At 47.7% G+C, this 19,516-nt stretch overlaps 1 protein-coding gene across 1 annotated transcript; it reads left to right on the forward strand.

The window, feature by feature from the left end:
• The first annotated feature begins 2,615 nt into the window (after nt 1–2,615).
• On the forward strand, nt 2,616–18,525 carry LOC110578394 (glutathione S-transferase theta-2B-like). Its single transcript, XM_021687917.1, is given in 6 exon segments — nt 2,616–2,760; nt 16,505–16,567; nt 16,570–16,591; nt 17,506–17,656; nt 17,744–17,917; nt 18,246–18,525. Coding segments are annotated over 6 exon segments (729 nt in total). The 5' UTR covers nt 2,616–2,651; the 3' UTR covers nt 18,456–18,525.
• The last annotated feature ends 991 nt before the right edge of the window (nt 18,526–19,516 follow it).

A 19,516-nucleotide genomic window follows, 5' to 3' on the forward strand; every position in this document is an offset into this window, starting at 1 on the left:
GTATAAGGCCGGGAATAAAGAGAGGGCATCAAGTTTCTGGGTCTTATTACCATCCTGGCCAGAAAACTAACTTCCAGCCAAAAGGCAGGCTTTCTCCTCCCCATAGAATAGCCAGAGGCTAGAGGATTGCAGCCTGAACAATCAACATGAAAGTGTTCCAGTAAGACTGTACTTCTTGAAAAGCCCCTGAAATGAACATAAAGGAAGAGAAGAGGAAGTAAGTGCTCACCATGTTTGCACCGAGGCTCAGAGTCCAGATGAGACTCTGGCCTCAAAGTCCCATGTTGGGTGCCATATGCTGTAGTAAGAATGTTAGGGTTCAAAACCAACGGCCAAGAAAGAATTGAGACTTCTTTGGTGCAAAAAGAGCTGCTCTGGGGTCATGAGGAACAGCCCATTATAGACTTTCAAGTTGGAAGGGGGTTAGGGATAGCGTAAGTTTCTAAGGAATTTGGAAGCAAGGTTTCCAGGACCTTGAGGGGGCTAGCTATTTTCGGAAAATGTCATTTCTTGCCATCTTATAAAACCTTAATCATGGGATCCTTCCGATGTATATCGGTAGGCCATATGCTTAGGCGGTGATTCCCAACACATGTCTTGGGGGTGTTAGAGAGAAAGGAAAATTTTTTGAAAAGATTTTTATTTATTTGACAGAGAGAGACAAAGTGAGAGAAGGAGCACGAGCAGGGGGAGTGGGAGAGGGAGAAGCAGGCTTCCCGCTGAGCAGAGCCTGATGCGGGGCTCGATCCCAGGACCCTGGGACCATGACCTGAGCCGACGGCAGACGCTTAACAGACTGAGCCACCCAGGCGCTCCAGAGATTAAGGAAAATTTTAAAGGAATTTTTATATGTTAGACTTATAGGATCCCAGGGAAGGTGGGGGGAGGGGGGATCAGGCTAGGATTGCCTTTTGCCCTTAGCAAAGTATTAATATTGAGGCAGTTGAGTTCCTAGAGGAATGTCACTCTGCCTGTTTCAAGGACTTGTCAGTGGGCTCTAAGGAAATTTAATAATTTTCCTTCTGCCTTTGTTTCCCACATCACTCATGATGCCCACGTTTCCCTCCTCTCTCCTGACTTCTAACTTCAAGTATCCCAGGGAAGCCTTCTGATCCACCTGCTTGGGTCCCCGGTCAGAGGGGTGGGTTACTCTCAAAGACTGGGCTAGAGGGGCGCCTGGGTGGCTCAGTCATTAAGCGTCGTCTGCCTTCCGCTCAGGTCATGATCCCAGGGTCCTGAGGATGGAGCCCCGGAAAGGGTTCCCTGCTCAGCGGGAAGCCTGCTTCTCCCTCTCCCAGTCCCCCTGCTTGTGTTCCCTCTCTCGCTGTGTCTCTCTGTCAAATAAATAAATAAAATCTTAAAAAAAAAAGAAAAAAAGGACTGGGCTAGAGCTGGGTCGCCGGCCCTAGACCCTCAGAGCAGCCTCTGGGATCATATCCAGGGTAGGGTGAGGAGTGAGAAGAAAGGGAAAAGGGACATTTTGGCTTTTGCCAAAATGCTTTTGTCTCCCTGACCCGTGATCTGGGCATTTTTCCTTCGCACACCCTCACCGACCTGCAACTCACACTTTTTCACGCCAGCTGCTCTGTTGGTGGGCAGCTCCCGACTGTAGAAAGTTCTTTCCTAAATTTAGCCTCCCAGCCTAGGTTCTCACCAACCTGGGACACACCTGCAGATATGCTTATCCCACTGTGTGCCCTTTAAGATTCCTTCCACAGACCCGATGGCTGGGAGGAGCATCCCAGTCATCCTCTACCCTTCTGCCAAGTGGCAGCGTCCAGGAACAAAACTCTGAAGGAACACTCTGATGTCCGTGGGTTGTGGGCTTCCCAGGTCCCAGAGCCCTGCCGTTTCCAAGCCAGGGTGAAGCCCGGGACCCGCCAGGATCTCTGGCACAGGCGACCGGAAAAGCAGGCAGGTACGTACCAGCTTGCCCAAAGCCTACCTCATCCGCGCCCCATCTCTGTCGGGAGCCCCATCTTGAGACCCTTCCTCCCCGATCTCCCCCTCTGCCCAGCGCCCCTCTCCCCAAGCTGCGCCTCCTCCCCGCCAGCCACCCCTGGAGAACTTTCCTCCCAGATCTCCCTCTCCGCGGTGCGCCCTCCTCCCGGCCCAGCGCCCCTTCCTACCCGCGCTCCCTCCCCTGCTTGCGCCTCCCATCTCTGCGGTGCGCTCCCTCCTCCCCGGCCTTCAGTGTGCTCTATCCTCCCCGCGCTCTCTTAGCAGTGCGGCCCCTTCCCACCCTGCGCCGCCTTCCTTGCGGTATGCCCCTTCCCACCAGCGCGCCCCTCCCCGCAATGCACCCGGGAGCTGCTGAGAAACGCGGGCGGGCGGGCAGGTCACCGCGCCCCGCAATATTAGCAGCTCGGTGTGCACGGAACTCTCGCACAACACCGGCGGTCCGGCGCCGCGCGGGCTCGGCCCGGAAGGACCGAGTCTAGAGCCCGGGCAGGGTCCCGGCTGGACCCGGGGGGAGGGGGGGGGGCGGGGCAGGGTAGGCATTGGTTGGGGCAACTCCCTGGGCAGTCCTCTCTAGCCCACTGGTGGAAGCCCCAGGGGGGCGGGGCCCGAGACCCTATATCTCAGAGCGCCCTAATCCTGCCATGGTCGCTGTACTGGAGAGCTGTCGTCTCGTCCGCGCTGCCACCGCCATGGGCCTGGAGCTCTACCTGGACCTGCTGTCCCAGCCCTGCCGCGCCGTCTACATCGTCGCCAAGAACCGCATCCCCTTCAAGCTGTGCACAACGGAGGTGTTAAAAGGTGGGTCCGGGCCAGCTCTACAGGTGTCCATAATCCCCGCGGGAACCACAGGCTCCTGGCCCTGCAGCTTCCTTCTCTTCCAGACAATTCCAGCTGCCCGTAGCCCTGGGAGCCCGCAGGATGAGGAGAACAAAGGCAAAGGAAATGTAGATAAAGATGAAATTTCCATACAACTTGTAGCCCATTGACAAGTGCTTGGGACCCTCAGAGTATGACAAGCCTCCAAGAACTCACACTGTCTTTTTTTTTTTCCTTTTTAAAGATGCATTTATTTTAGAGAGAGTGTATGTAGGTGGGAGGGGTAGAGGGAGAGGGAGAGAGAGTCTCAGGCATAGAACCCACACGGAGCTCCATCCATGACCCTGAGATCACGACCTCAGCCAAGAGTCGGGTGCTCAACCAACTGTGCTACCCAGGCACCCCTACAGATGAGTTAAAAAAATTTTTTTTTTATTATGTTCAGTTAGCCACCATATAGTACATCATTAGTTTCAGATGTAGAGTTCAGTAATTCATCAGTTGCATATAACACCCAGTGCTTATCACATCAGGTGCCCTCCTTAATGTCCATCACCCTATACCTCCGCCCCCCTCCCCTCCAGCAACCCTCAGTTTCTTTTCCATAGTTAAGAGTCTCTCACGGGTTTGTCTCCCTCTGATTCTCCCCACCCTTCAGTTTTCCCTCCCTTCCCCTATGGTCATCCATGCTATTCCTTACGTTCCACATACGAGGTGAAACCATATGAAAATTGTCTTTCTCTGCTTGACTTATTTCACTTAGTATAATACCCTCCAGTCCCATCCATGTCGATGCAAGTGGTGGGCATTCATCCTTTCTGATGACTGAATTATCCATTGTGTATATGTACTACATCTTTATCCATTCATCTGTTGAAGGGCATCTCGGCTCTTTCCACAGTTTAGCTATTGTGGACATTGCTGCTATGAACATTGGGGTGCTTGTGCCCCTTCTTTTCACTACTTCTGTATCTTTGAGGTGAATACCTAGTAGTACAATTGCTGGGTCATAGGGTAGCTCTATTTTTAACTTTTTTAGGAACCTCCATCCTGTTTTCCGAAGTGGCTGTACCAGCTTGCTTTGCTACCAACAGTGTAAGAGGATTCCCTGTTCTCCACATCCTCTCCAACATTTGTTGTTTCTTGCCTTGTTAATTTTTGCCATTCTAAGTGGTATAAGGTGGTATCTCATTGTGGTTTTGATTTGAATTTCCGTGATGGCTAGTGATGTTGAACATTTTTCATGTGTCTGTTAGCCATTTGTATGTCTTCTTCGGAGAAGTGTCTGTTCATGTCTTCTGCCCATTTTTTGACTGGATTATTTGTTTTTTTGGGTGTTGAGTTTGAGAAATTCTTTATAGATCTTGGATATCAGTCCTTTATATGTAATGTCATTTGCAAATATCTTCTCCCATCCCGTGGGTTGTCTCTTAGTTTTGTTGACTGTTTGCTTTGCTGTGCAGAAGCTTTTTATCTTTTTTTTTTTTTAAGATTTTATTTATTTATTTGACAGAGAAAGACACAGCGAGAGAGGGAACACAACCGGGGAGTGGGAGAGGGAGAAGCAGACTCCCCGCTGAGCAGGGAGCCCGATGCGGGACTCGATCCCGGGACTCCAGGATCATGACCCGAGCCGAAGGCAGTCGCTTAACCAACTGAGCCACCCAGGCACCCAGAAGCTTTTTAACTTGATGAAGTCCCAAAAGTTCATTTTTGCTTTTGTTTCACTAGCTTTTGGAGATGTATCTTGAAAGAAGTTGCTGTGGCCAATGTCAGAGGTTACTGCCTATGTTCTCCTCTAGGATTTTGATGGATTCCTGTCTCACATTGAGGGCTTCCATCCATTTTGAGTTTATCTTTGTGTATGGTGTAAGAGAATGGTTGAGTTTCATTCTTCTGTATGTAGCTGTCCAGTTTTCCCAGCGCCATTTATTGAAGAGAGTGTCTTGTTTCCATTGGATGTTTTTTCCTAATTTGTCAAAGATTAGTTGACCATAACGAGTTGAGAGTCCATTTCTGGAGTCCACTAACGTAAGTACTTTACTAGAGGTAAAAAGCAATCTTAGCTCGACAATAGCCAGACCTTCAGAATCCTGTATGTCTACTTTAACATATGAAAATCCTTTTGGAGGGGCGCCTGGGTGGCTCAGTTGTTAGAGCGTCTGCCTTCGGCTCAGGTCATGATCCCAGGGTCCTGGGATCGAGCCCCACATCGGGATCCCTGCTCCGCGGGAGGCCTGATTCTTCCTCTCCCACTCCCACTGCTTGTGTTCCCTCTCTCGCTGTGTCTCTCTCTGTCAAATAAATAAAATCTTAAGAAAAAAAAATAAAATCCTTTTGGAAACTTCCTTTGTCTTTATGCTCTCCCAACTCAAAAGTATATAACCAATCGCTCCTTACAATCCCAGTGGAGCTCTGCCCACGGGTCCTGTCCCACACTTTAATAAAAACACCTCTTTGTACCAAAAACATCTCAAGAATTATTTCTTGACCATTCACTCCCAGCCCACATCAAATCTTTTTGAACCCTGATCAGGGGGCCTGAGTCTTCTCATCTGGACTCTGAGCCTCTGTGCAGACTTGGTGAGTGCTTACTTCCTCTTCTCTTCCTTTATGTTCATTTCAGGGGCTTTTCAAGGAGTACCTCTTATTGGAACACTTTCATGTTGATTGCTCAGGCTGCAGTCCTCTAGCCCGTGGCTATTCCATAGGGAAGAGAAAGCCTGCGTTTTGGATGGAAGTTAGTATTCTGGCTGGGATAGTCATAAGACCCAGAAACTTGATGCCCTCTCTTTTTTTTTTTTAAAGATTTTATTTATTTATTTGAGACAGAGAGAATGAGAGAGACAGAGAGCACAGGAGAGGGGGGAGGGTCAGAGGGAGAAGCAGGCTCCCTGCCGAGCAGGGAGCCCGATGCGGGACTCAATCCTGGGACTCCAGGATCATGACCTGAGCCGAAGGCAGTCGCTTAACCAACTGAGCCACCCAGGCGCCCTGATGCCCTCTCTTTATTCCCGTCCTCATACAAAGTCGTCTGTCTTGGGCATGGGACAGTCACCTAAGTCACAAGCATGGCTGCCAGTCTTAAGACTCCCATGTGAGGTTTCCTCCTCATTGGTCCAAGGGGATCCCCTTCACATCTCTGGTCTAGCCACTTCCGGCCATGAAACCTCTGCCCAGCATCAGCTGAAACCAGTACCTGATTGAATTAAAACCCAGCTGGAGGTGGCATCTGATTTTGGCTGAGGTCATGATCTCAGCGTCCTCGGAATGAGTCCCCTATCATCCCCCTGTCAAGCCCTGTGTTGGGCTTCACGCTCAGTGAGGAGTCTGCTTCTCCCTCTCCCTCTGCCCCCTCCCCATTTGTGCTTGTGCACTCTCTCTCTCTCAAAATCTTATTTTTTAAAAAGATTTTATTTATTTATTTGACAGAGAAAGAGAGAGAGCACAAGTAGGGAGTGCAGTGGGCAGAGGGAGAAGCAGACTCCCTGTCGATCAGAGAGCCCAATGTGGGGCTCGATCCCAGGACCGTGGGATCATGACCTGAGCCGAAGGCAGATGCTTAACGACTGAGCCACCCAGGTGCCCCTCAAATAAAATCTTAAAAAAACAAAAACAAAAACAAAAAACCAACTGGGGACTGTTTCCTAGGTAAGTTTGCTGTAAAGACTGAATGTGTTGGAATGTTGCTTAGACCATGGTTGATTTCCATCTTCACTGTTTCCTGTCAATGTCCCCTACTATTTAAATTACAAAATCAGGTAATTTCCCCTTGTAAAACTTTTCTAGTGTTTCCCATGGGTTAAAAAGGGCCGATTCTTTGTGGCTCAGTATTTTGGTGGATGTTTTTGCCTGGGATGCAATGGGGAAGCGGGGGTGGGGGAATGGGAGGGGACATGCTGGCATCCCTCCTACAGGGCTGGGTGGTGGTCATAGCCATTTCTGTCCAGGGATGCCTCCAGTCTCTTTGACACCAGGAACCTCTCACATATCCTGCATGGAATAATCCCCGGGAGTTGTGTGTGTCGGGGGGGTTTCCTCGGTAATAGACCTTCTCTCCTTTTTTAGGAGCATGGGATCTTCTTCATTTCCCAAGGACTCTTCCTTGGGATGCCTTTTAACCCCCTGGAAACTATTCAGATCTCACGATTTAAGAAAAAGATGACTGATCTTCTGTAACACTGCATGGCCTCAGTACTCCTTAGAGACAAGGAAAAATGGCCCATTTTTTAAAAAAAAGATTTTATTTATTTACTTGACAGAGACAGAGAGCACAAGCAGGCAGAGAGGCAGGCAGAGGGAGAGGGAGAAGCAGGCTTCCTGCTGAGCAGGGAGCCCGATGCGGGGCTCCATCCCAGGACCCGGGATCATGACCTGAGCCAAAGGCAGACGCTTAACCCACTGAGCCATCCAGGTGCCCTGGAAAAATGGCCCATTAACGAGACATTAAACTTCAATAAGATCTATCAGTTAGATCTCTTCTGCAGGAAACAGGGCAAATGGACAGAGGTATGCATGGCCCTAAATCAGGACCCTGACCTAAGGATCTCTTGTAGAATGTGTTTGGCTGCCAACCAGGCTAACAAGCTGCCTCCCTATATATTGGATAATGATAGTGTAAAGAGGCCACCTCCTCCTCTATTTAATAAATACAGATTGCTGGAGGAAACCCAGGCCATCCCGACAAAGGGGATGTTGACTCTCTCACTGGGCCTCCTAATAGACCCAGGTTATTCCTGTTGCATGTGGGGCTTCTCCCTCATTCATTTCCCAGGTTAATGGTTATGATGATTGGAGCGAATTGTCTCTGGTTAGTCTACTTCCGACGGGGACTTTAAGGAATATTCCCAAGCCACTGCCGAAACTCCTTTTGTTTCAGTGAAGTTCCCTGTCTTCTTTGGCCCAACATGAACTGCCAGTCTTCACTTGTTGGTGGAAGAAAAACATGTATCTGCTCTTCTGTCTGAGCTGATGAGCTTTAGAACTGGGAGTCCTTTCTCTGCCCTCTGGGAGAAAAACATGCATCGGCTCTTCTGTCTGAGCCGATGAGCTTTAGAACTGGGAGTCCTTTCTCTGCCCTCTGGGCATTTCTCCACCTCCAGCCTTGCTGGCCGCACCTCACCTCTTCTGCCATCCTCTTGCCCTCCTGTTTCTGCACCACCTTGGGTGCGGCCTGCATCACTGGCTCCTATAACCAGCCTGGTGCCTGCTCCTAGCCTCGCTGCCAAGAAATGAGGAGCACCCCCTTGGACTTACACCACCCACTTCAGATTTCCCCACTGGTGTCCAGGTAAAGATTGACAGTGGGGAACAACTTGATTGACTTCTAAGTAGATGCCAGTGGAACAATTTGGTATTTACACTAATTTAAGTTTGTTGATTTAATTATGATAGACACATTCTTTAGACTTAGCGTTAAATGTAAAACTTTTATCCTACCAAGGGTTACTGAAGGTCAAACAAGCGTCTATTATCTCTTTTGCAATTTGTCAGCAAAAAGATGGCTTAAAATGATGGTTGATTTTTGTCCGTCTCCAAGTTTTCATGGGTCATTGTTTAGATAGCTTTCAAAGTCTTTGGTAACCTGAAACTTTAAAGTTGTGCTTGGATGCTAAATTGGACTGAATTCATTGGACATCTAAGTCATTTCCAAATGAGATAAAATACTAATGCATTGATTACTGAATGTAGGTTTGTGCTTTTGGCTTATTGTAGAGAAGCTGAGGATACTTGGGTTTGTTGGTAAACAGGCTGTGTGCTTTATTGAAAGATTGTAGTATGGAAACACAAGTTTTTGATTTTATTTATTTTTAAGATTTTATTTATTTATTTGACAGAGAGATAGCGAGCGAGCACAAACAGGGGGAGAGGCAGAGGGAGAAGCAGACTCCCTGCTGAGCAGGGAGCCTGACTTGGGGCTCTAACCCAGGACCTTGGAATCATGACCTGAGCTGAAAGCAGACACTTAACTGAGCCACCCAGGTGCCCCTCGAAAAACAGGGTTTAAAAATGATGAGGGGTGCCTGAGTGTGGCAGAGCTCCCAGGTAATGGAGCGGGGAAGCCGGCTGCAGAGACGGAGCTGAGGCGCGGGCTCTCAACTCGGGGTTGCCATAGACCGTGATCTGGGGCACAGTCGGGCCACTGCTCCTCCAGCAGGGACCCAACAAGCGGCAGATCCGGGGAGACTCCCTTTCCTCCCCTGGCAGGAGCGGCGCGGGAGCGCACCGCAGGGATCTGCTGGGTTTGGAGATTCCACACAGGGTCGGATGCCCGAGATAGAAACGCAGGGTCACAGGCCGGGTGAGCACGGAGTGCGGCCGGAGCCAGGGGAGACTGGAGTGACTGACTGCTTTTCTCTGGGGGCTCACTGAGGAGCGGGGCCGCGAGTTCTTGGCTCCTCCTGGGGCGGAGATTGGGAAGCCACCATTTTCACTCTCGGCCTCCCAAGCTGTACAGAAAGCTTGCAGGGAACAAAAGCTCCCGAGAGCAAACCTAAGCAGATTACTTAGTCCAGACCGGGCAAGGGCGGGGCAATTCCGCCTCCGGCAAAGACATTTGGGAACCACGGCAACAGGCCCCTCCCCCAGAAGATTGGCAAGAACAGCCAGCCAAGACCAAGTTTACCGATCAATGAGAACGGCAGAACTCCAGCGCTAGGGGAATACTGCACATAGAATCCATGGCGTTTTTCCCATGATTCTTTAGTCTTTCAAAGTTAATTTTTAAAATTTTCTTTATTTTTTTTCTTTTTCTATTTTTTTTTCAATTTTTCTTCTTTCCTTTTTCTTTTTTTTTATTTTTTATTTTTTATTTTTTTTTAAAGATTTTATTTATTTATTTGAGACAGAGAGAATGAGGGAGACAGAGAGCACATGAGAGGGGGGAGGGTCAGAGGGAGAAGCAGGCTCCCTGCCGAGCAGGAAGCCCGATGCGGGACTCGATCTTGGGACTCCAGGATCATGACCTGAGCCGAAGGCAGTCGCTTAACCAACTGAGCCACCCAGGCGCCCTCCTTTTTCTTTTTAAAGATTTTATTTATTTATTTGACAGAGAGAGACAGAGAGAGAGGGAACACAAGCAGGGGGAGTGGGAGAGGGAGAAGCGGGCTCCTGGCTGAGCAGGAGATGGGGCTCGATCCCAGGACCCTGGGATCATGACCTGAGCCAAAGGCAGATGCCCAACAACTGAGCCACCCAGGTGCCCCTCTTTTTTTTTTCCTTTCTCCCCTCCTCCCCCCGGTTTCAGGTCTCTTCTGATTTGTTTAGTGTATATTTTTCTGTGGTTGTTGTTACCCATTTTGTTCCCTATTCTTCTCTGGACAAAATGACAAGACAGAAAAACTCACCTTAAAAAAAAGAACAAGAGGCAGTACCGACTGCCAGGGACCTAATCAATATGGACATTCGTAAGATGTTGGAACTAGAGTTCAGAATGACGATTATAAAGATACTAACTGGGCTTTGAAAAAGCATAGAATATACTAAAGGATCCCTTTCTGGAGAAATAAAAGAACTAAAATCTAACCAAGTCGAAGTCAAAAGGGCTATTAATGAGGTGCAATAAAAAATGGAGGCTCTAACTGCTAGAATAAATGAGGCAGAAGAGAGGATTAGTGATATAGAAGACCAAATGATGGAAAATAAAGAAGCTGAGAAAAAGAGAGATAAACAACTACTGGATCATGAGGAGAGGATTCAAGAGATAAGTGATACCATAAGATGAAATAGTATTAGAATAATTGGGATCCCAGAAGAAGAAGAAAGAGAGAGGGGGCAGAAGGTATATTGGAGCAATTATAGCAGAGAACTTCCCTAATTTGGAGAAGGAAACAAGCATCAAAATCCAGGAGGCACAGAGAACCCCCCCTCAAAATCAATAAAAATAGGTCAACACCCTGACATCTAATAGTAAAACTTACAAGTCTCAGAGACAAAGAGAAAATCCTAAAAACAGCTCGGGACAAGAGGTCTGTAACCTTCAACGGTAGAAACATTAGATTGGCAGCAGACCTATCCACAGAGACCTGGAAGGCCAGAAAGGACTGGCAGGATATCTTCAGAGCACTAAACGAGAAAAATATGCAACCAAGAATACTATATCCAGCTAGGCTGTCATTGAAAATAGGGGAGATAAAAAGCTCCCAGGACAAACAAAAACTAAAAGGATTTGCGAACACCAAACCAGCCCTACAAGAAATATTGAAAGGGGTCCTCTAAGCAAAGAGAGAGCCTAAAAGCAACATAGACCAGAAAGGAACACAGACAATATACAGTAACAGTCACCTTACAGGCAATACAATAGCACTAAATTCATATCTTTCAATGGTCACCCTGAATGTAAATGGGCTAAATGCCCCAATCAAAAGACACAGGGTATCTGTTTGGATTAAAAAAAAAAGACCCATCGATATGGTCTCTGCAAGAGACAAATTTTAGACCCAAAGACACCTCCAGATTTAAAGTGAGGGGGTGAAAAACCATTTACCATGCTAATGGGCATCAAAAGAAAGCTGGGGTGGCAATCTTTATATCAGACAAATTAGATTTTAAACCAAAGACTGTAATAAGAGATGAAGAAGGACACTATATCCTACTTAAAGGGTCTATCCAACAAGAAGATCTAACAATTTTAAATATCTATGCCCCTAACATGGGAGCTGCCAATTACATAAGCTAATTAATAACAAAATCAAAGAAACACATCAACAATAATACAATAATAGTAGGGGACTTTGATCCCCAAACCAGACAAAGACCCCATCAAAGAGGAGAATTACAGACCAATATCCCTGATGAGCATGGATGCAAAAATTCTCACCAAAATACTAGCCAATAGGATCCAACAGTACATTAAAAGGATTATTCACCACGACCAAGTGGGATTTATTCCTGGGCTGCAAGGTTGGTTCAACATGCACAAATCAATCAGTGTGATACAATACATCAATAAAAGAAAGAACAAGAACCATATGATCCTCTCAATAGATGCAGAAAAAGCATTTGACAAAGTACAGCATCTTTTTTTGATTAAAACTCTTCAGAGTGTAGGGATAGAGGGTACATACCTCAATATCATAAAAACCATCTATGAAAAACCCACAGCGAATATCATTCTCAATGGGGAAAAACTGGGAGCTTTCCCCCTAAGGTCAGGAACATGGCAGGGATGTCCACTATCACCACTGCTATTCAAGATAGTCCTAGAAGTCCTAACCACAGCAATCAGAAAACAAAAAGAAAGAAAAGGCATCCGAATTGGCAAAGAAGCCAAACTCTCACTCTTTGCAGATGATAAGATACTTTATGTGGAAAACCCAAAGGACTCCACCCCAAAACTGCTAAAACTCATACAGGATTTCAGTAAAGTGGCAAGATATAAAATCAATGCACAGAAGTCATTTGCATTTCTATACACCAACAACAAGACAGAAGAGAAATTAAGGAGTTGATCCCTTTACAATTGCACCAAACCCGTAAGATAACTAACAATAAATCTAACCAAAGAGGCAAAGAATCTGTACTCAGAAAACTATAGAATACTCTTTTAAGAAATTGAGGAAGGCACAAAGAAATGGAAAAACGTTCCATGCTCATGGATTGAAAGAACAAATATTGTGAAGATGTCAATGCTACCTAGAGCAGTCTATACATTTAATGCAATTCCTATCAAAATACCATCCACTTTTTAAAGAAATGGAACAAATCATCCTAAAATTTGTATGGAACCAGAAAAGACCCCGAATAGCCAGAGGAAAGTTAAAAAAGAAAAGCAAAGCTGGTGGCGTCACAATTCTGGTCTTCAAGCTCTATTACAAAGCTGTCATCAAGAAGACAGTTTGGTACTGGCACAAAAACAGATGCACAGATTAATGGAACAGAATAGAGAGCCCAGAAATGGACCCTCAACTCTATGGTCAACTCATCTTTGACAAAGCAGGAAAGAATGTCCAATGGAAAAAAGACAGTCTCTTCAATAAATGGTGTTGGGAAAATTGGACAGCCACATGCAGAAGAATGAAACTGGCCCATTTCCTTACACCACACACAAAAATAGACTCCAAATGGATGAAAGGCCTAAATGTTAGATAGGAATCCATCAAAATCCTTGAGGGGAACACAGGCAACAACCTCTTCGACCTCAACTGCAGCAACTTCTTCCTAGAAACATCGCCAAAGGCAAGGGAAGCAAGGGCAAAAATGAACTATTGGGACTTCATCAAGATAAAAAGCTTCTGCACAGCAAAGAAAACAGTCAACAAAACCAAAAGACAACTGACAGAATGGGAGAAGATATTTGCAAATGACATCAGATAAAGGGCTAGTGTCCCCCCAAATCTATAAAGAACTTATCAAACTCAACACCCAGAGAACAAATAATCCAATCGAGAAATGGGCAGAAGACATGAATAGACATTTCTGCACAGAAGACATCCAAATGGCCAACAGACACATGAAAAAGTGCTCAACATCACTCGGCATACAAATACAAATCAAAATCTCAATGAGATACCACCTCACACCACTCAGAATGGCTAAAATTAAATAAGTCAGGAAACAACAGATGTTGGGGAGGGTGTGGAGAAAGGGGAACCCTCCTACCCTGTTGGTGGGAATGCAAGCTGAGGCAGCCACTCTGGAAAACAGTATGGAGTTTCCTCAAAAATTTAAAAATAGAGCTACCCTATGACCCAGCAATTGCACTACTGGGTATTTACCCCAAAGATACAAATGTAGTAATCCAAAGGGGCACATGCACCCCAATGTTTATAGCAGCAATGTCCATGATAGCCAAACTACGGAAAGAGCCTAGATGTCCATCAACAGATGAATGGATAAAGATGATGTGGTATATATATACAATGGAATATTACGCAGCCATCAAAAAATGAAGTCTTTCCATTTGCAAAGACGTGGATGCAACTAGAGGGTATTATGCTAAGCGAAATAAGTCATTCAGAGAAACACAATTATCATATGATCCCACTGATTGAAGAAATGTGAGAAACAAGACAGCGTCATAGGGGAAGGGAGGGGAAAATGAAACAAGATGAAACCAGAGAGGAGACAAACCATAAGAGGCTCTTAATCTCACAAAATAAATTGAGGGTTCCTGGAGTGGAGGGGGGTGGGAGGGATGGGGTGGCTGGGTGATGGACACTGGGGAGGGCATGTGCTATGGTGAGCACTGTGAATTGTGTAAGACTGATGAATCACAGACCTGTACCCCTGAAACAAATAATACATTATAGGTTAATAAAAAAAAAAAGTAAAAAAATTCTTCTGCTCAATGTAATTAAGACTGATGGAAATAAGAGGAGCAACTTTGTATGTAGGAAAGTAGGAGGGGTATCCAAGTAAGCGCTAAGGAATGGGAATACACTGTGTTGACGGTAAAGGAAAGTAATTTTGTCCTAAAATGAGACTGGTTGTTTGGTGAGAAAAGGCTTAGGTCAAAATTTGAATGAAAAAGAAAGCTGTAGGTTTATGAAGGGAAATGTTTGGAAAGGAATTTTATATGTGGTTAGGACTAAGGTTGAAATGAATGGATTTTAAAAGTACACTGTGGGGGGAGGGGCTCCTGGGTGGCTCAGTCGTTAAGCATCTGCCTTTGGCTCAGGTCGTGGTCCCAGGGTCCTGGGATCGAGCTCTGCATGGGGCTCCCTGCTCATAGTTTGGCTATCATGGACATGGGGAGACTGCTTCTCCCTCTCCCACTCCCTCTGCTTGTGTTTCTGCTCTTGCTATCTCTCTCTCTGTCAAATAAATAAATAAATAAAAGTACACTGGGGGATGCCTGGGTGGTTCAGTTGGTTAAGTGTCTGCTTCGGTTCAGGTCTTGATAGCAGGATCCTGGGATCGAGTCCGCATCAGGCTCCCTGCTCAGCGGGGAGTCTGCTTCTCCCTCTGCCCCTCCCCCGACTTGTGTGCTCTCTCTGTGTCTCTCTCAAATAAATAAATAAAATCTTTAAAAGGGCTTTTGACAAACACAGGCTTTTGATATCTTTAAAATCATAAAACCAAAATGGATAAGAATTTCCAGAACTGGGCACCTGGGTGGCTCAGTTGGTTAAGCGACTGCCTTCGGCTCGGGTCATGATCCTGGAGTCCCGGGATCGAGTCCCACATCAGGCTCCCTGCTCGGCAGGGAGTCTGCTTCTCCCTCTGACCCTCTTCCCTCTCATGCTCTCTCTCAAATAAATAAATAAAATTTAAAAAAAAAAAAAAAGAATTTCCAGAACTAACTAAAAAAGCTGCATTCAAACTGAACAAGACTTAATTACAGGACTAAATGAACTGAGGAAGATGACGATAGTTTTTGTGACTCTTGTTTGAAACATTGCTGGTTCTCTGTTTCACTCTTCTAGATTAAGGAAACTTTAAGATATCCATGATATACAGAAATATGATAAAATATTCCTTTGTGAATACATTGAAGCATTTAACTTTTCTCTACCTGAACCCTCTGAAATCCAGAAACTCTGTGATTGGGTGGTTCAGTTGGTTGGTGTGTTGGGCTCTTGGTTTTGGCTCAGGTCATGAGATCCAAGCACAGTGTGGAGTCTGATATTCTCTCTCCCTCTTCCTCTGCTGCTCATGCGTGCTCTCTCTCCCTCTAAAATAAATAAATCTTTTTTTTTTTAAGATTTTAAAAATTTATTTGTATGTCAGAGAGAGAAAGCACAAGCAGGGAGAGCGGCAGGCAGAGCAGGCAGAGGGAGAAGCAGCCTCCCCGCTGAGCAGGGGGAGCCCGATGTGGGGCTCGATCCCAGGACCCTGGGATCATGACCTGAGCTGAGGGCAGACGCTTAACCGACTGAGCCACCCAGGCGTCCCTAAAATAAAAAAATCTTAAAAAAAATTAAAAAGGTGTTTTATTAAAGCACGGGGACCTAAGGGAGAAAGAACTGCACTGGGTTGGAAGATGCAACTGATCATATATTTTGGAACTGGGGGGTGAGTAGAGACAAAGGGAGTCCCTAAAGGGATTTAAAGAAGACTAACAGGACCCTGGAGGTCTGGGTGTTGTCGAGCTAAGGTTGCAAAGCATTAACATTAAGGCAGTTGTGAATTCTTTGAGGAATGTCACACTCTTCCTGTCTCAGGTATCTATCAAAGGGCAGCAAGTTGTAAGGAAATTCAATTTTATCTACATTTCTTTTGCCTTTGTTCTCCTCTGGTATCTCCCACCAGAGATTGCCCTCTGCTGTGTGGCCTTGGATAGGTCGCAAGCCCTCTCTGAACCTTAGCTTTCCCCTCTGAGAAGGAGGATAATGTTACTTCTACTCTGTGGGATGGGGAGTAAATACCGAACTGGATTTTCACAGTTCCTGCCTTGAAAGCCTGTATTTGAAGTCCTAAAGCCCTAAAGACCCTGAGGAGCTGGCCACCATGTGAGAGTTTAGAGGTGGGAATTGCTGAGCCTCGCCTCTTTGCCTCCCTTCCCCCTGCTCACCCCGGTCTGGCCGAAAAACTCCCTTTCACTCATCGGGAGCACCTGGCTGTGCCCACCAAAACCCCTCAGCTGCCCTGGGAGGTGGTAGGGCAGGGAGGCCATCCCCATTCCTGGCCCCAAGGCCCGGCTGTGGCCCCACACAACTCTCCCCACAACCCCAGCTATTTCTTTTCACCCAGCCTGGCCTTGGGCTTCTGGCTGCGGAAGGGAGAGGGAGGGCACAGCGGCTGTGGTTCTTGCCCTGAAGGCCTTTTTTGACTTCTTCCTCCACAGGGCAGCTCCTGAGCAAGGAGTTCTTCCAGATTAATAGGCTGCAGAAGGTGCCCGTCCTCAAGGATGGGACTTCATCTTGACTGAAAGGTGCTCTCCTTCCCTCTGTCCTCCTAAGCCCCCAGCCCACCTGGCCTCTGGCTGTCCCGCTGTGTGTCCTCTTAGACCCCATGTGGCAGGTGAGGGCAGAGGGAGGGGTGTGGTGAGAGCTGACAGCTGGGGTTGGGGGTGACCGGGATGCCTGGAAGCTGATGCAACATAGCTCTGTACCTCTCTTGTCTTCAGCCTCCTCTTCTGGACCCCAGGGCCTCCCCACCCCCAGATTGAGGGGCACTAGAAGAGGACATGAGGGCATTTGTCCAGTTGGACAGAGAGCAGGTTCAACACATGGAAGCTGAAAGGGCCTCTCCTGACTCCTCAGGCCACTCTCCAGAGTCGGCCAGGGCCTGAGGGGACAACTCATGGTGAGGGCCAGCCACCAGGCAGGTAGAGGACAAAAGGTCAGGCAGCTACAGGCGTGATGGCTGGGGGACCCGTCAGAGGGGACCCACGACAGATCTGAGGACATGCTTCCCCTCCTGGTCCCCAACCCATACACTTGGACATGCAGGGGACTTGGTGCAAGAATCCAGAGGCCCAGAGAGCCTTTTCTGAGCTGTGTGGCCTCGGACAAGTCACTTAATTATTCTGAACCTTAGCTTCCTCACATGCAAATGGGATAACAAATCTCTACCTCACAGGGCGCTGCTGTGGTACCACAGAGATGAGCCTCTTAAAGGGCAAAGCGGACGGTCTGGCCAAGCGCCCATGCTTGAGACAGCAAAGGAAGGAGACTCAGGAGGGTACCATCAGGGAAGAGAGAGGAGGCAGTGCCCAGGGGAGCTGCGGAGGGGAGGCCACCAAGTACAGAGAAGCCCCAGAGCCCCACTGAGGGATGGGAGCCGCTGAGGGAAAAGGCCATGAGCCAGGATCCTCACAGCCACGGCTCCTGCCCTTATCTCTAGCTCCGCCATCCTGATTTACCTGAGCTCTGAGTACCAGACGGCAGACCACTGGTACCCATCTGACCTTCGGGCCTGAGCTCGTGTCCACGAGTACCTGGGCTGGCATGCTGACTGCATCCGTGGCACCTCTGGCGTGCCCTTGTGGACCCAGGTGAGGAGAGCCATCTGTGGGTTGTTGACTGGCAGGGACCTGGGAGGAGGCAGGGACCACAGCCTGAGCCCACCCTCTGCCCGTCAGGTGATAGCACCACTCATCGGGGTCCACGTGCCTGAGGAGAAGGTGGAGCGGAGCAGGACCGCCGTGGACCGGGTGCTGCAGCAGCTGGAGGACAAGTTCCTGGGGGACCGGGCCTTCCTCACAGGCCAGCAGGTGTCGCTGGCCGACCTCATGGCGCTGGGGGAGCTGACGCAGGTGTGAGCTTGGCGGGTGGAGCAGCATCTGTGGGCGGCATCCTTCCCGTCGCCACCATCACTAGACGGAAACACTGAGGCACGCCTAGAGACAGCTAGGAATTTGCCCAGAATCACGGAGCAAGTTTCTGTCCGAACTGGTGCTCTCGCCCTGAACTTCTGCTTCCCTCCGGGGTGTGGTGTTTCATGCTGGTGCTCTCGGGCCCTGAGGCTGGCCACCCGTCCCTGGGCCTCACATGGGGGTTAGGGAGGGGACCTGACATCTGTGCCAGTGGTTCTGGTCCTGGGGCCTCAGTATCACTGTAACTTTCCCATCCTTGTCCCTGCAGCCTGTGGCTGTTGGCTATGACCTGTTTGAGGGACGGCCGAGACTGGCAGCATGGCGTGAGCGAGTGGAGGCTTTCCTGGGTTCTGATCTGTTCCAGGAGGCCCATGGTCCCATCCTAAACACCCTGGAGCAGGCGGTCAACAAACAAGTCCTGAAGCCGCCCCCAAAAGTCCATCCGTATATGCTGCTTCGTATTTTCAGGATCCCCTGAGGAGTCTGGAAGGGGGGCTGATGGTTGGAGGCCAGGAGATTAGCAATAAAGATCCATTCTTCATTTCTTACTTGTCCTTTTTCATCCTTTCTATCTTGCCTCAGTCTCTTGTTTCTGACTCCTGGAGGAGCTCTGCCCAGGTAGGACATCTGATGTTCTTGGCAGTGCTGCTTCTCAGGTGGAGCAGATCTAATCAATAGAAGACTAAAATCCACCATATATAAAGAGATCTGCAAATTCAATAGCATGAAGAAAAACAAATCAACTTCAAATCAGCAAATGTCATTGGTCTTTTAAATATAAAGAAGACTTGCGGTGCCTGGGTGGCTCAGTCGGTTAAGCATCCGACTTTTTTTTTTTTAAAGATTTTATTTATTTATTTGACAGAGAGAGACACAGCGAGAGCAGGAATACAAGCAGGGGAGTGGGAGAGGGAGAAGCAGGCTTCCTGCCTAGCAGGGAGCCTGATGCAGGACTCAATCCCAGGACCCTGGGATCATGACCCGAGCCGAAGGCAGACGCTCAACGATTGAGTCACCCAGGCGCCCTGAAGCATCCGACTCTTGATTTCGGCCCAGATCATGATTTCAGGGTCTGAGATGGAGTCCTGTGTCCAACTCACACTCACCATGGTGTCTGCTTGTCCCTCTCCCTCTGTTCCTCCCCACACTTGCACTCTCTCTCTCTCTGAATAAATAAATAAAATCCTAAAAAAATATGAAGACTCAGACACTTGAATAAGAAACCAAGAATGATTGGTTTTATTACACTGTCATATTATATGTATGTAATAAAAGTATGTCCCAGTAACCCTCACCATAGTTCATCAAAGCAACCTCACAGATAACAAGTCAATATATAACATTGTTACCGGGGCAACAAAATGTTAAGAAATCCATTAGAATGGCAAACTACTAAAGGATATGGATGATGTTTGAAGGGCTGTGGTAGTGGTTTTTGAAGTCTGGGAAACATACAAGACTTAACAAGCACTCCTGTCTTCCGGTGCGGTTTCAGCGTAAGAGCAAACAGTGGGGTTATAGGGTTGTTGCACAAGCCAC

The sequence above is a fragment of the Neomonachus schauinslandi genome, chromosome 14 (assembly GCF_002201575.2).
Source record: "Neomonachus schauinslandi chromosome 14, ASM220157v2, whole genome shotgun sequence".
Lineage (NCBI taxonomy): Eukaryota > Metazoa > Chordata > Mammalia > Carnivora > Phocidae > Neomonachus > Neomonachus schauinslandi.